At 56.5% G+C, this 16407-nt stretch overlaps 1 protein-coding gene across 1 annotated transcript in view; it reads right to left on the bottom strand.

Moving 5' to 3' along the window:
• Nucleotides 1-3571: 3571 nt before the first annotated feature.
• Nucleotides 3572-16407, bottom strand: part of PLXND1 (plexin D1) — a 28710-nt gene continuing 15874 nt past the window's right edge. Inside the window, exons 13-28 of the mRNA XM_028479015.2 lie at nucleotides 13785-13892; nucleotides 13592-13704; nucleotides 12596-12700; nucleotides 11810-11940; nucleotides 11204-11402; nucleotides 10391-10537; nucleotides 10068-10224; nucleotides 9514-9617; nucleotides 9368-9431; nucleotides 8617-8651; nucleotides 8258-8362; nucleotides 7665-7828; nucleotides 6421-6568; nucleotides 5196-5336; nucleotides 4951-5025; nucleotides 3572-4695 (exon numbers count right to left, since the gene is read on the bottom strand). Of these exons, the coding sequence (XP_028334816.1) occupies nucleotides 4579-4695; nucleotides 4951-5025; nucleotides 5196-5336; nucleotides 6421-6568; nucleotides 7665-7828; nucleotides 8258-8362; nucleotides 8617-8651; nucleotides 9368-9431; nucleotides 9514-9617; nucleotides 10068-10224; nucleotides 10391-10537; nucleotides 11204-11402; nucleotides 11810-11940; nucleotides 12596-12700; nucleotides 13592-13704; nucleotides 13785-13892 (1913 nt within the window). The 3' untranslated portion in view covers nucleotides 3572-4578. The remainder of the gene's footprint in view (nucleotides 4696-4950; nucleotides 5026-5195; nucleotides 5337-6420; nucleotides 6569-7664; nucleotides 7829-8257; nucleotides 8363-8616; nucleotides 8652-9367; nucleotides 9432-9513; nucleotides 9618-10067; nucleotides 10225-10390; nucleotides 10538-11203; nucleotides 11403-11809; nucleotides 11941-12595; nucleotides 12701-13591; nucleotides 13705-13784; nucleotides 13893-16407) is intronic.

Below are 16407 nucleotides of genomic sequence, written 5' to 3'. Positions count from 1 at the left end.
AGGCGGGGTGGAGGGAGACTGAGATTCTACTTTTTTATTCCCCTAAAAACTATCACTCTATTTCACTGTAACCTATTTATCAATAAAGAATTTTTCCCCCACAAATTGGTGTGGAAGGAGGCTGAGGTCTAAGGATTCGGCCATCCAGGGCTAGGACCCAGATAGAAGCTTCTGCGCTGGGGAGATGCAGACCTCTGCAGGGATCCAAAGGCACGTAGGCACCTGTGGAGGCGCTGGAAAGGTGTTTAATCCAGCCTGAGATCTGGGACTGCTTCCCGGAGGGGGCAGCTTTTGGTCTTAAAGGATGAGTAGGAAGTGCCAGATAGATGAGGGGAAGGGCCTTGCAGGCAGAGGGCCCGGAATGTGGGGTGGAGCTGGTAGGGTGGGGATTTGTGGTTTTGAGAGGAGAACAGGTGGGGGAGGGGTGGCATGAGACTCTGGACCTTGGAGGTGGGGCAGGCAGGTGTGGAAGGGTGGACTAAGGAAGGCAGACATTGTCTTGGGGGCATTGGGGAGCCAGGGGGGGTTATAGGCAGGGAAGAGACTCACGTGGTGTGTGTTGAGAAGGAGCCCTGTGGCTGTGGAGAGGAGGGGTTAGAGGAGCTGAGAGGAGGTGCGGACCATTCGTCTAGTCACTGAGCAGGACTGTGGGCCCCTCGGGAATCCTCAGAAGGAGGAGAAAGCGCAAAGGCCGTGGGGTGGGAATGCTCTCGACAGGCATGTGGTGCTGCGGAGAGGCCCGTGCGGCTAAAGCCCAGATGGAGATAGAGGTGAGGTCTGGGGTGTTTTAAAAACGTATGTGACACTCTTCGTATGGAGAGCCGGAGTCTGTGCCCCTGCCCCTTGAACCTGGGCTCTTTGATTGCTTGACCAATAGACTACAGTGGAATTCGCGTTAGGACAGTTGCTGGGCTCAGGCCTTAAGAGACTGGCAGCTTCTACTTGCTGTGTGGGGGTTGTTCCTTGTTGTTGTTTTTTCGTTTTTTTAATAGTTGCTCTTAGAACTCAGCCACCATGTTGTGTGGAAGCCCAAACAGCCAGTGGAGAAGAATTGAGGCACCCCAGTTGTCAGCCCCAGCTGGGCTCCCTGACCAGCCAGCACCAATTTGCCAGCCATGGGAGGGCACCATCTTGGAAATGGATCGCCTATCCCAGTTGAGCGGCCCCCCTGACACCACATGGAACAGGGACGGGCCTTCCCTGCTGAGCCCTGCCCGAGTCGGACACATGAGCACCACAAACGTATTGGGGTGGTTTGTTACGCAGCAGTAGATACCATAACAAGGGCTGCAGGGTAGACTAGGGCAAGATCCTGAAGTGCCTTGTAAGCCAGGGTAGGAATTTGGGGTTTTGTTTTAATTGTGATGAACAGCCATTAGAGGCCAGTGAGCAGCGGAGTGCCTGCAGGGGGGACACGGGCAGCAGCAGGAGGCTAAGGAGGTGGGCCCTGCAATGGTCCAGCTGAGGGGTGGGCTGCCATGGAGGGAGGGGTTAGAAGTAGTGGATTCTGGGTAGAGGTTTAAGCAGGGTGGATGGGATATGCTAAGGGAGTGGATGTAGAAAGGGGTCCACCATTGGGGGTCCACCCCAGTGCTTGCATGGCGACCACCTCCTGGGGCGAGAACAGCTCGTGCAGGGGGCTGCCAAGAGATGGTCCAGATGAGGGCTGACTGCTGAGCCAGGGAGTGGGCAGAGGTGGAAGGGGCGGATTTGAAGGGAGTCAGAGGTAAGCTGGATGGCACTTGGGAAGGGGCAGATGGGACACAAAGGGAAACTGAGGCAGCCCAGCATGGAGCATCAGCTGTGCCGATGGCTTTCTGGCTTTCCTGGAGCATCTGTAACGTGGCTGCCAGCAGAGCCCCCGGGGGCACAGGGAGCTGGGCTGGCGCTTCCCCCGTAGGGGGTCTGGTTGGGGGAGGCACCCTGGGCAGGCTCGGGGTGGGGGGGTGGGCATCACCGGGCATCTCACCCCACGAGCTGGCAGCAGGCCAGTAGCCCTGACCTGGCAGAGGCCGGACAGCACCCATCACCCACGAGACTTGGGAGAGCCTCCTCCCCTGCTTGAGGACAGACATTATGCCGGAGTTTGCACCTCCTGTGACCCTCAGACGGAGCTAAGGGACACCTGTAGCTGCAAGGCAAGTCTTCAGGGCCCCAGACAAGGACTGGGGGCGGTTCACAGTGGTCATCCAGCTTCTGCGCTGAGAAATGACCCCAGAAACTAGAGATTTCCTCCATTTGCAAATGCGTTTTTAAGCTTCAAGAAGGAATTGCATGTTAATCAGGCATTAAAACAGGCTGTGGAATATTTAATGGCATAGAAAGATGTTGCATGGGGGAAAAGGCAGCTGCGAAATGGTGAGTACATCCTGATCTCAATTATCACTCCTCAGCCTCCAACCAAGGCAGGCACACGATTTGGAGTTTGGAATGGCGTTCTCTCAGATTTTAACCGTGGGTGGGTTAGGGTAGCTTTTATTTTCTTCAGGCTTTTTGTAATTCCTGACAGTTCTGCAGAAAACATGTATTCATTCTAGCATCACACCCCCCCAAAAAATTCTCATCAAATTGTGAAAATAACTTAGACTAGAAAGTCTGCTGCTTAATAAAAAGGCATCAGTGATCAGAATAGAGAATTTGAAAAGATAAAGAATCTCCACCCAGAAGGCACTACAGGAAGAGGCTATTTTTAAAGCTAAAAATTGTTTACTTTTTTCTTCTCATTTTTCTGTTCTCAATTCTAGAACTGGTATTTGTGGGATTCTGTTTAAATTGTACGAATTTCTCTGTCCTAGCTCTTACTCCCGATTAATGTGTGTGTGTGTGTGATTATTTTTCCTTCATAAAAAGAAAAAACTAACTTAAGCAGCTTCTGAGAGGTGGTCCTTTAGTGACCTTTCTTGGGGGGTCAGTGAACCTCAGCCCCAGCTCAGGCCCAGAGCCAGCTGGGTGGGCTGGGGGTCTCTGTGGTATTTGCTGATCCCAAGTCATGTGCTGTGGTGAGAAATAGTGCAGGGTTATACCAGCCTGGGAGAAACTGCCTCTGTTTCCTCATCTGAATAATGGAGTTAATGGTATACATTTATGACAAATTCAGGGCGAGTGTGTAAACGGCAGTTCTCTTTCCAGGGTGGTCACCTTGGAGCTCCCCACACACTTTGGGGGCCGCTGTGGAAACTCCAGCCTGGAGGAAGCACGGAACAGAGGAATGAGGGGCCCATGTAAGCTGGTTTTTGGCTTCCCTGTGCTGTGACCTGGGAAATTCCTCGACTGTGCTGAGAGTCAGTTTCTACACCTGTAAAATGGGGATGATACTCTGTTCCTCGCGGCTTATCACATAGGTAAGTTAGGAGCAGGGCCCGCCCAGGGGCAAATGGCACACAGCAGCTGTGACATCTTCCTGGCGGTCAGTGGATACCCGCGTTTCCCCACTAAACCTTCTTGGAAGCAAAGTTGGTGTCTGCACACCCCTCACGAGGGGAGCTGGGCAGGCTCCTAAGCCAGGCCCCCCTCCCTCCTTTCTGCTACAAGTACAGCCATCTCAGGATAAAGGCTGGAGCCCACGGCAGGTTTTCCCATCAGGCTTTTATTATAAAGAAGGTTCCAGAGCACCCCAGCCTCCCCCTCCAGCCCAGCCCCAAGGTCTGCGACCTGTCCCAGCACTGGCTGGGTCACTCCCAGCCAGCCGCTTTTGACGGAACAGAAAGGACGGTGTTCTCAGGGCGCAGGGGTCTCTGCCGGGTCTGCCTGTCCCCTGGAACAGTCATTTCCAGTGTTGCGCTGGGAGCCCCTCGGGACCCCTCCCCGGGTCCTCTGCACTAGCGGCAGCTATTCACAGTTGGCGCGTGATAAGTTTTTTAATATATAAAAGCTTTTTTTAAAAAAACAACGACAAAAAGTGGTGCTCTCTTTAGAAACACTTCCAGCAAGATCAAGTAGCCCAGCTCCAGCCTCCGTGCAACTCAGCCCCCTCCCCTCCCTCGAGACCAGGATCGCCCAGCACCTGTCCCCTCAGCCCCTGCCCGCCTGGCTCCCAGGGCAGCACAGAGCCTCCCGCAGGCAGTGGAGGCCACCCACCCGGCCAGTGGCCGCTCGAGCACAGAAATCTGACACTGCTGGATGGCGTGTGGCCAGGGTCCTCTGCAGGTGAGTAGAGACGGGGACAACATTTTGGTGGTTGAAGCGGAAACCAGCTGAGGGCTGGTTCAAGGGGCCTCCCCTCCACCGGGTAGGATGAGGTAGTGTTTCCAGCTGCGACCTCAGGGCCGGGCGGCCTCTTCGCCCATCGGTGGGTTCGTTAGCGCTGGGCCGTGCGGGCAGAGCGAGTGGGACGCCGTCCAGGCTGTGCTGGGTGGACGGTGGGAGGCTTACGGGGGAGCGGCTGCAGCATTTGAGCCCCCAGCCCAGAGGTGGGTCTGGGGGCAAGTGGGAGGGGACGGTGCCCAAGGGGCCAGGGCTGGGGGCTCCTCTGGCTGGCTCAGAGAGGCCCCTCGTGCTGCGTCGTTTCCCAGCCCGAGTCTGAGGCGCTGGGGACAAAGAGAAGTCGAGGGAGGGCGCCCGTCCTGCCAGCCCCCAGGCTCAGGCCTCGCTGTAGCACTCGTAGATGTTGTCCTCCATCAGGGCCACCACCTGCTCAAACTTGTGCTGCAGCTGCGTCCTCCGGGCTGTGGGGTTTGCCTCCAGGGCGCTCATGATCTGAGGGGGAAGCGGAGGGAGCTGGGCCAAAGCCCGGGCCCAGGGCCCCCGGGGCCCACCGCACATCCTCGGGGAGAACACACCACCTGGATTTCCACTGCTGGTGGCCACCCCCAAAGCAGAAACGGCCTGGGGATAGGAATGCCTGAGAGGGACCCTCACCCTGCGTTTGTTTCCCTGAGCAGCTGGCGGTGAGCAGGGCTGATACGGGGGCATCGTAGCTCCGAGGGGGGCCTCGCACTGGGGGCTACTCACCTGTGGGCGATACCTCTTGGCGTATTTATAAATCTCTGCCATCGCCACGTTGGTGTTGAACTCATTCTGGTATTTCTATGAAGAAAGACAAGGCGGGAGTCGGAGGGAGGCTGACTCCATGGTCAAAACCAGGCCCAGCCAAGACCCGCTGCTTATACGCAGCCCCTCGCTGACAGTCAAGTCCTGCCCTGCCCTGCCCTGCCCGGCCCCGCCCCGCCCCGCCTGGCAAGGGCCCCGCGGCGCACCCGCGACTCCTCCGCCAGGTGCGCGTTCATTTCCTGCTCGCTGAGCGGAGTCATGTCATGGATCTGTTTGTAGTAGCGCTGCACGATTTTCCGGTACTCGGGAATCTCCTTGGCGTAGAGGAGCTTGTTGGTTGGTGAGTCCTGGGCAGAGAGGAGTGAGAGATTAAGACACAGACTCGTCTTCTCCTGGATGAGCCCTCGTCTCTCCCGCCACACAAACGAGCCCATCACTGAACGTCCCCGCCCTGCGGGCTTTGGATCAGGGTCCCCACCCCTCTCCTCTCTGCCCTTGTACTTGGAACCCCTGCCCTATTTTCTACGGAACTGTCAGGGTGATGGCCTCGAGGGGGATCGACTTTCAGGGGGAAGAGTGCATGGGCGTGTGCCAGCTCTTTGACACGCAGGCTGTTTTGTTTGTTTCCTTGCTTAGGGATATGGGTCTTGGTGGCTAAGATTTCTGGAAGCCTGATTGCTGTCTCAGTGGAATATTTCCCACCACATGTTTCCTACGCCTGAAAGCAAAACGTGCCAAGTATGCTCCCGGTTCTCTGTCATGGGCGTCATGCCTTCCGAGATAGATAGTGTGTGAGAGGTGACGGCATTTTCTGCCTCTCGTGGCCTCTCTCTGAAAGTCATGGGCTAAACGCAGGGCCAGGCACCCGCCCTCCTGCAGGGGCAGGTCTAACTCTACCGTCTCATTAACGCTCACGGCCTCCCTGCCCGGCCCAGGCCCTTCGCTCTGCCTGGAATGCCCCGCTCTCTCCTCCGCACCCGTTAAAGCCAGCTGGGTCCTCTCCCTGCAGACAGATGCCTCAGGGGTCTCCCTCCTGCGTGTATTCAAAGGTCTTGGTCCCTTGTGCCTCCCTCCGCCCACCCCTTCACTCAGCGCCCACTGGATGGCTCTTGACCATCAGGGCTGCCGCCCGGAGCCCGCTGGTCTCCGATGGTGTGCCAGACCACGCAGGCTTTCCACGTTCACTCTGGCTTCTCCCGGCCTGGCTCCACGGCCTCAGCGTTGGCAACTGGTGCGGGCACACCTGAGGCAGCGGCAGCCGGTCTGCAGCCACGTAGTTTGACTGTGGGTGCCGGTTTCTGGGAGTCCCCCCCCCCGCTTCTGATGACCCTGTTCATGCCCACATCCCCCAGATCTAAGCTCTTTTGGTTCCCCTCCCAGAAAGATCTCCGTCCCCATCAGCACCAGGTGGCCTGCCCAGGAGCAGCTGACCTTGCCCAGCTGCAGGTCGGAGATGGAACAGGCGTCGATGAAGGCCTGTGCGATGACTGAGAGGCAGGCATCGATGTGGTCCGTCTTCTCGATGTCAAAGACGAACTGTGGGTTTTTCAGGATGTTCACCCAGAACCGGAGAGGAAGGCTGTGGGACAGAGAGTGACAGGGGCAGCGGCGTGAGCCCCCCTCGAGGGTGGGCAGCGGAGGCAGTGGTTGCCGAGGGGGCTTGGGACAGGCTGGCTTTGCCCCTCGAGGCCAGAGGAGACTAGTCACAGGACGGAACCCCTGCAAACCTCGGTTTGCTCCTCCACAAATGCGGTTGATGGCCATCCCCTGCCGGCTGGGGCAGCAGAGGGGCTGGGAGCCGGGTTTCCCGCGTGGAGAGGGCCACGGGCTGCGGCAGGAGCTGCAAGGCCTGACTTCACCCTCACTGCCCGCCCCACCCCCTGCAGAGTCGCCCGCTCTCACGCAGCAGCCTGGAGCCAGGGAGCCAGTCCTGGTTCTCATTAGAACCCCCGCCCTGCCCCCGCCTAGCAGCCCCTGGCTCCTCCTCCAGCCCCTGCATGGCTGCAGGAAGTCCATCATTAGCTGGGTCACCAGGAAGACTGAGGGAGGGGAGAGGCCTGGATCCTTAGCCCCAGGAGGCCAGAGGGTTGGTAACACCCTCCTCCCCAGTGACTGGGCAGCCTGGGACACATGCACCCCCCACCCCACCCCGAGCTCTGAGCAGCCCCTGCAACTACACAGAAACTTCTAGGTCTGAGGCATTTTCTTCTGAGGGTTAGGCTGAAGTTTTCAACAACTTCTTGTTGGGGTTTGTGACCATGAAAAGCTAAAACGTGCCTCAAAGGAGGGATGTGATCGGGGGCAGGACTATCATCTCCACGAGCCTCAGTGTGCTCATCTGTAAAACGGAGCTGACGGTGCCCACCGCAGACGGGTGGAGGAGAGTGATGGTAAGGGCAAAACTTAGACAATGCTCACTTCTAGTTAATTCTTCTTACAAGTAAAGTGGGTTACTTTTACTGCCCTGGTTTTATAGCTAGGAGAAACTAAAGCACAGAGAGGTTAAGTCACTTACCCAAGGTCAACACAGCTTGGAATGGCATAAGGGATTGAACCCAGGCCGGTGGGCTGAGCGACCAGGCTCTGAACCCCTGCACCACTGCTGCCCCCAATGATACAGTGAAGCCACACCGCCCTCCCCCTGGCCTCCCACCCCCACCACACTGGCCCACCACCTGTTGGTCTTCCAGATGTGTAGGGTGTCAGGGTCTGAGATCCCCCTCTTCTCTGCCTGCTCTTCCAGGAAGTCAAAGAAGTACTTGACAGCCAGTGGGGGCTTGTCTTCACGGATGCTCAGAATGGCCTTGAACAGGTCATCCAGAAACTTCTGCAGCGTGCCCTGCATGGAAGCAGGTGGCCGCCGTCAGCCCAGGACCACATGGAGGCGGGTGAGCAGGCACCTCTGGCGGTTCAGGGGAGCCCGTGGTGCTGGGACTGAGCAGTGCCGGGTGAATGGGGAAGCTAGCTATGTGGCATCAGGCTGGTCATCTAACCTCTCTGGGCCTCGGTCTTCCTGTCTGTGAAACGGGTTAGTGCAACCTACCCCACAAGGGTGTTGGAAGGACTGGGACATAGAGCAGGGAATTGCTGGGCTGGAGTGTGAGCTCTCAGGCGCCCACTCTGCTGCCCCAGTCGTGTGGCCTTGGGGGCATCACTGGCCCTCTGCTGCCTTCCGTGTCACACAGGGGAAGCACTGTCCCCCTCACTCCAAGTGTGTGCTCACAGCTGACCCACTGGAGTGAGGACACAGAGAAGAGAGTGGGCCCACCTTGGTGGACAGCAGGCGGGTCAGGTAGATCTCTGGTAGCACCTTCTTGCGGTGGCTCTGCCGGTGGGACTTCTTGGGCTCTGCCAGCTCATCCGTGGGCAGCACCTGGGAGGCCGGGGCAGTGGTCAGTGCTGGCGCCAGGCACCATCCCCGGCCACCCGTGGGCGGTCCTACCCTGCCCCCGTGGGCACTGGGCTCTCTTTGTGGTGCACGCGAGCTACCCTGGGTCCCGTTCCCGCTCCCCACCCAGCCTTTCCCCGGGCCTGCAAGCACTGCCCCCAGAGGCGCAGGGTGGCAGGGAGCCAAGTCGACACCCCGTGAACGGCGGGCACCCCCAGGGCCGGAGGCGGGGCACTCACCAAATGGAAATACTTCTCTGTGTCCAAGTCTTTCACTGCGAGAGGGAAAACACACACAATAAATAAACGAGAGAGGAGTGGGGAGAGAGAGAAACAGAAATGGAGACAAAAAGATGGAGAAAGAAACTGAGCTAAATGGACAGAGTCAAACAGACGTGTGGAGAGAACAAGGCAGAGAGAGAGAGATGCAAAGTAAGAGAGCTGAGAGAGAGATTCAGAGAAACACATAGAGAATGAGATAAAGACAGAGGCGTTGACAGAGACGGAAACATCCGCAAGGTGACAGCAAGCAGGGAGACAGTCACAGATGGCGATGGGCACGGCCCCCGAGTCGGGCAGGGCGGCTGCCCTCACCCCCCAGCCCAGACCTCACCGGGAGAGATCCGAGAGCCTGCTCCTTGCCACAGGAGGGGACCCCAAGACCCAGAGGAGCCTAGGACCCCAGGCCTGGGGCATCTGAAGGTATGGATGGGAGGTTTGAGGCAGGGACAGAGGCCAAAGCCCACGTGGCCTGGCGGCTGCCCAGACCTCTTGGAATCGCATCCCACCCTCCTGGGGCCTCTCTCTGCTGCCTGCAGGAAACCAGCGCTGAGAGGCCTGGCCACAGGCCCTGCCAAGCAGCCCTGCGGCAGGGGGGCCCGGCCCCGCCCCCAGCAGGGAGCCTCAGCCCAGCCCCGCCCTGTCCCTTGCAGCCTCAGCTTCCCCACCGGGGCCGCTCAGAAGGGGCCCTCCCCATGTCCACCAGTACCACCTCGGCCCAGGGTGTTGTCCTTCTTGTCTGTGAGGCTCATGGCCAGGGAGGCACCTTCAGGGATCTGATGGGGAGAGAGGCCGAGGTCAGAGGTCGGAGGTCAGGGAGGATGGGAGGGGCCGGAGCTGGGTGGAGCCGGGGCCCACCTTGTAGTGGGCCAGCGTGTTCAACTTCTTGCGGCCATCCTCGACCACCGAGGTGTCGTCCAGGTCCCGCAGGATGTAGCTCTGCGTGCTCGAGGCGAACCACTCTGTGGGCAGGGGACAGGGCATCAGGGCTGGGAGCAGGGGCCGCGCGGAGGCAGGCACCCAGCGGGCCACACGGGGAGAGAACCGGGGGCACCCACACCTGTCTCTGAGCCTCTGCTTCCCCATCTGGGAGACGGGGAGGGGAGAGGGTGCCGGCTGCCGGGCGCAGAGCAGGAGCTCTGGAAAGGCCTCATCCTCGGGGCTGTCACTGGGATCTCAGAGCTGCTGGGGAGGCCTCTCTCGCCCACCTTGGCAGCAGCCTGCATCGACCTCCCACCGCAGGCCCTGTCTCCCCTCCCCGCCCCAAATAGAGCTCCTGGCAGCTGATCTGTCTTCAAGTCCCCAGAGCCACAGTTAGCGCACATTTGATGAGGGGCGGGAGTGTGTATGCCCAAGGCAGGAGCCTGCGCTGCTGAAGCAGCCCCCACGCCTGCCGCCCCTGCCCTGCCCACCTAGGTCGACGTCCTCGGCGCGCGGCCACTGCGAGTAGGGCACGTTCTTGCAGAAGGCTTCCAGGATCTTCTCCTTAACCTGCGTCAGCGTGTCTGTGTCCATGGCCCGCACGCTCAGCGAGTCCATACCGCAGCCCTGGAAGGACACGTTCAGATTCTGCAGGAGAGAGGGGGAGGGTCAGTGGGCACCCACCGGGCCCTGGAGGGGAGACAGCCTGCGGGGAGTGGGGGGGCAGTCAGCAGTGGAGCCGGGACTCTCCGGGGGCGCGGGACCCCTCCCTGCCAGCCCAGCCCGTGACGTCCTGCCTGCCCGCCCGGCTCACCCGGGGCTTGGCCTCGATGTTCTCCCGCAGCAGCCACTCCTCGTTGAGTGTGTAGCGGGCCTTGCCTGTGATGGCGTCGATGGAGCCCTTGTTGATCTGCTGCTTGATGGCGCACAGGAGCAGGAAGAACGGCTCCCCCACAGTCTCCTGCGATAGGTGCGGGCCTGTCAGAGGCCGAGGCCAGACTGCCTGGCCCAGCCCCCGGCCTCCAGCCCACACTCCAGATTCCGGCCCCAACTTGGAATGCCTTTGCTACCCCCTTCTACCAACACCTCCGTGGCTGCCTGCTTAATACCCTCCTTTTGATCCCGATGGCGCTGCCTCGCTCCCACGCCCCACCCAGAGGTGTCTCTGTGGACTCCAAGCTCGAACATCGCCTAATGTGGGTGGCCACACTCATTTCATCCTGCCAGCAACGCTTCCAGACACGGGCTGTCATTCTCATTGCCGAGGCTCAGAGAGGGCAAGCAACCTGCTCAGGGTCACCCAGCAGGGAAGTGGCAGAGCTGGACTCCAAGGCACATCAGGGGGCATGTGAGGACTGAGAAAACAATCTTCTGAAACAATGCCACTGACGCAGCCTCTGTTCCGTCCTGGGCTTGCTCTGAGCCCTTGCAGGAAGTCAGGCCTTCTCTGAGCCTCAGTTTCCCCATCTGTATAATGGATCCTACGGGGCTGTCCCTGTGCTGTCTGAGCCCCCCATTCCACATCTGCACAAAGAACATGATAATGCCTTCGGCAGAGCTGGCATGAGAATCAAATGAAATCAGGTCTAGGCGGCGGCACAGCGGGCCCGCACGCGGGCGCCCTCACCCTCAGGCAGCTGTACATGCAGATGGACATCCAGTTGGTGAGCATCTTCTCGACCACGGACTCCGTGCGCCTCAGCATGAGCTTGGGGTTCTTGGCGGCCGAGGCGTCGATGAGGTCCACCAGCAGCTCCTTCATGATGCCCGTATAGTACTCGAGCTTGCCGTGGAGCGCGATGGTCATCAGGGAGGCCAGGCTGCACCTGCGGGCGGCCGTGGGCTGGGGGAGTCAGCACCGCCCGCACCGCAAGGCCCTGGGCTCCGAGGACCACGCAGTGGGGGTCCTGCTGCTACCTTGTCGCTGGACGCAGACGGGTGAGTGTGACTAAAATCTCGCTGGAGAAAGGGCTACCTTCCCTACTGTGCGCAGCAACCGCCATGCCCACGAGCCCTGTCCTGGCAAGCAGACCAGGAAGGGGAAGAATGGGGAGGGGGTATCAGGACCTCCAGAGCCCCAGCACCCAGGGTCTGACGCTGGGGAGATGCCAGCTGCCCCCAGGACATGGTGACTTGGAAACTGGCCCAGCCTTGGATCCAGCCAGGCCGACCCAGGACCGGCTGGGTGGCCTCCAACAGGCCCCTGCCCTCCCCCGGAGCCTCGCAGCCTGACCTGTCCCGCACTGCGAAGTCCTTCTGTTGCTCCAGTGCGTGGACGAAGACAATGAGGAAGTGCTTGTTGTTGAGCAGCGAGGAGAACAGGCTGATGCCCTCTTCCATGTTGGGCCGGCAGCTCTCGGGGATCTGCAGAAGCATTCAGTGAGGGGGTGTCCACAGAGGTCCAGTGTCTCTGCCTGGTCTAGGAGTCAGCACTTAGGATGCCCTGAATGGCCCCTCGAATGCTTCCTGGGAGGGGGAGCTCATTACCTTTAGTGGTAGACGCCTCCTACCTCCCTGTGACTGGGAACAGTGGCTCACTTGAATTCAGAAGTGAGGCTCAGGCAAGGGTGCCTGAAGGCAACCCAGTATCCCTGTGTGAGGGGGGGGACCCTCTCACCTTCCATTCTCTAAGCAGCAGGGGGAGTGGGATGTCCAGGGAGACCCAAGCCTCTCCCCTCTCTACCTGGCCTGGGGGTCAGCACGTAGAACACCCTGAATGGTCACTTGAATACCTCCTGGGATGGAGGGCTCACTACCATCCAATGGCAGGTTCCTCCCAACTTCCCATGATTAGGATCAATGGGTCAGATGAGCTGGAAAGTGGGGCCCAGAGACAGATGGGGTTGCCCTGAGGCAGCCCAATGACACCCCCCCAATACGTTTGTGGTGCTTATGTGTCCGACTCGGGCAGGGCTCGGCAGGGAAGGCCCGTCCCTGTTCCATGTGGTGTCAGGGGGGCCGCTCAACTGGGCCCCCAGTGTGTGTGCGCGTGCGCGTGTACAGCTGGAGGGCTACTCACCTTCCACTCTCCCAGCAGTGGGTGGGTCTCCTGCACCAGGGAGCTGCCCGGGGAGTTGAGGGTCTGGGAGGGCAGGACGTAACGCTCTTCATAGAGGGAGGAGCACTGTGGAGGCAGACCCCTCAGCACCTCAGCACCTCAGCAGGGCCGCAGACCCCCAGCATTGCGGCAGCGCTGCACCTTCCCCTGACGCAGGCAGGGGCCGCTCGACAAATGCAAAAGCCCACTTTACAAAGGAAGAAGAGGCAGTGGGCCACACCCAGGTGCCATAGGACTCCAGAGGAGAGGGGAGGGGAGTCCCCGGGGGCTTCCTGAAGGAGGAGGAACAGAAGCTGCATGAGCCAGGGTGTGAGTGCACAAGGCTTAGGAGGAAGCAAAAGCAGCTCCGTGCAGAATGGGGAAACTGAGGCAGAAATGCCTGCAAGGACCACACCATGGGCTCTCTGTGGCTGCTGCATGGAGAACAGTGTGGACAGGGCCAGAGGAGGGTGCTGGCCACTGGCATAAACACTCTTGACGGGCCAGGGAAGCTGGGGACAAGGCAGCGGCCCCTGGAACAGCACAAGGAAGCATGGAAGGGATGGGACAGAGTCCAGTGGACAGAAGGAGGAGATGTGGAGACCGAGAGAGGCCTCCCTGGGAAGGGGCCCAGAGTGGAGAGGGGCGGGCACTGAACTGGTGCCTCTACTGACCCCCTGAGAGGGGAGGCATGCCCCGCACCCCAGGAGAAACGGGGGCCTGGCAGCCAGCTTCTGTATGGACAGTTAAAACATCAGCGGGCAGAGAAGGAAGGTGGGGGAAACTGGGCCCTCTCCCTCGGCAGGCCAAGGCAGGATCCCAGGCTGCCACAGGCAGGCGTGCAGGTTTCGTACTGCTCAAGGGGCCCAGGCTGCACTTGGGAGAACTTGACATCAGCACAGAAGTGCCCTCTAGGTTGTCAGGGCCCAGGGAGGGGTCGAGGAGCTCCTGAAGTAGCTGGCAGGGGCCCGAACTGACCTTAGGGAAGAAGGTGCGGGTCACAAAGTGCTTGTACTCCAGGAAGGGGATGCCCTGACTGCGGTTCAGCTCCTTGGTCAGATCCGTCATGTCCGTCTGCAGCTCAGCAAAGCCTGGCAAACAGGCAGTGCCTGTGAGTGGGATCAGATGGCGAAGCCAAGGCCCAAGGTCCCGCATGGTCGCCACCCGCTACCTTTACGGATTTCCTCTCGGATCTGGGATTCCATCTCCTCCATCTGCAGCAGTGTCTTCTGCCAGTAGCGCTCAGCGCGACGGCTCTTGGTGCAGAAGACAAACAGGGCTGTGGGCAGCAGAGAGGCGGGTCAGGCCAATGAAAGCCCTTCGGAGAGCATCTGTCAGTACCTGCCCTGTGCAGGGCCTGGGCCTGAAGGGAGAGGTCCTGCCTGCGCCCCTCAGCTCCAGCTCCCTGGGGCAGGCGCCTCAGCTCACGGTCCTCTCCTCCCCAGTGGGTTGAAAACCACAGGGCCAAGGGCTTGGGAAACGGCCAGGAAAATAAGGCTCCATGTCCCACTCTTATAATAAGAAATGTGTGTTTGTTTAAAATAGTGATAAACACCTACCCTTCTGAAACTATTCCAAAAAACTGCAGAGGAAAGAACACTCTCAAACTCATTCTATGAGGCCACCATCACCCTGATAACAAAACCAGACAAAGACACTACAAAAAAAGAAAATTGCAGACCAATATCACTGATGAACGTAGACGCAAAAATCCTCAACAAAATACTAGCAAACAGAATCCAACAACACATCAAAAGGATCATACACCCTGCTCAAGTGGGATTTATCCCAATGATGCAAGGATTTTTCAATATCTGCAAAAAAAATCAGTGTGATACACCATATTAAGAAATTGAGGAATAAAAACCATATGATCATCTCAATAGATGCAGAAAAAGCTTCTGACAAAATTCAACACCCATTTATGATAAAAACTCTCCAGAAAGTGGGCATAGAGGGAACCCACCTCAACACAATAAAGCCCATATATGAGAAACCCACAGCAAACATCATTCTCAATGGTGAAAAACTGAAAGCATTTCCCCTAAGATCAGGAACAAGATGAGGATGTCCACTCTCGCCACTATTATTCAACATAGTTTTGGAAGTCCTAGCTGCAGCAATCAGAGAAGAAAGGGAAATAAAAGGAATCCAAATTGGAAAAGAAGAAGTAAAACTGTCACTCTTTGCAAAGGGCATGATACTATACACAGAAAATCCTAAAGATGCTACCAGAAAACTACTAGAGCTAATCAATGAATTTGGTAAAGTAGCAAGATACAAAATTAATACACAGAAATCTCTTGCATTCCTATACAAAAACAATGAAAGATCAGAAAGAGAAATCAAGGAAACAAGCCCACTCCCCACTGCATAGAAAAGAATAAAATACCTAGGAATAAACCTACCTAAGGAGGCAAAAGACCTCTACCCTGAAAACAGACACTGATGAAAGAAATTGAAGATAACACAAACAGATGGAAAATATACCATGTTCTGGGATTGGAAGAATCAATATTGTGAAAATAACTACACTACCCAAGGCAATCTACAGATTCAATGCAATCCCTATTAAATTACCAATGGTATTTTTCACAGAACTAGAACAAAAAATTTTACAATGTGTATGGAAACACAAAAGACCCCCGAATAGCCAAAAGAATCCTGAGAAACAAAGATGGAGCTGGAGGAATCAGGCTCCCTGACTTCAGACTATACTACAAAGCTACAGTAATCAAAACAGTAGGGTATTGGCACAAAAACAGAAATATAGATAAATGGAACAGGATAAAAAGCCCAAAGATAAACCCGCGCACCTATGATCAATCTATAACAAAGGAGGCAAGACTATACAGTGGAGAAAAGACGGTCTCTTCAATAAGTGGTGCTGGGAAAACTGGAGAGCTACATGTAAAAGAATGAAACTAGAACATTCTGTAACACCATACACAAAAATAAACTCAAAATGGAGTAAAGATCTAAATGTAAGGCTGGAAACTACAAAACTCTTAAAGGAAAACATAGGCAGAACACTCTCTGACATAAATCACAGCATTATCTTTTGTGATCCACCTCCTAGAGTAATGAAAATAAAAACAAATGGGACCTAATTAAACTTAAAAGCTTTTGCACAGCAAAAACCAAAACCCAAACCCAAAAGACCATAAACAAAATGGAAACACAACCCACAGAATGGGAGAAAATATTTGCAAATGAAGTGACCGACAAGGGATTAATCTATAAAATATACAAACAGCTCATGTAGCTCAATATCAAAAAACAAACAACCCAATCAAAAAATGGGTGGAAAATCTAAACAGACATTTCTTTAAAGAAGACAAACAGATGGCCAAAAAGCACATGAAAAGATGCTCAACATTGCTAATTATTACATAAGTGCAAATCAGAACTACAATGAGGTATCACCTCACACTGATCAGAATGGCCATCATCAAAAAGTCTACAAACAATAAATGCTGGAGAGGGTGTGGAGAAAAGGGAAACCTCTTGCACTGTTGTTGGTGGGAATGTAAATTGTTACAGCCACTATGGAGAAGAGTATGGAAGTTCCTTAAAAAACTAAAAACAGAATTACCATATGACTCAGCAATCCCACTCCCAGGCATATATCCAGAGAAGACCATGATTCAAAAAGATACATGCACCCCAATGTTCACTGCAGCACTATTTACAATAACCAAGACATGGGAGCAATCAAAATGTCCATCAACAGAGGAGTGGATAAAGAAAATGTGGTACATATATGCCGTGGAATATTACTCAGCCATAAAAAA

This window comes from Physeter macrocephalus, chromosome 18 (genome assembly GCF_002837175.3).
Source record: "Physeter macrocephalus isolate SW-GA chromosome 18, ASM283717v5, whole genome shotgun sequence".
Lineage (NCBI taxonomy): Eukaryota > Metazoa > Chordata > Mammalia > Artiodactyla > Physeteridae > Physeter > Physeter macrocephalus.
The sequence above is the reverse complement of the archived record's forward strand: the minus strand, read 5'-3'. Positions and strand labels throughout refer to the sequence as shown.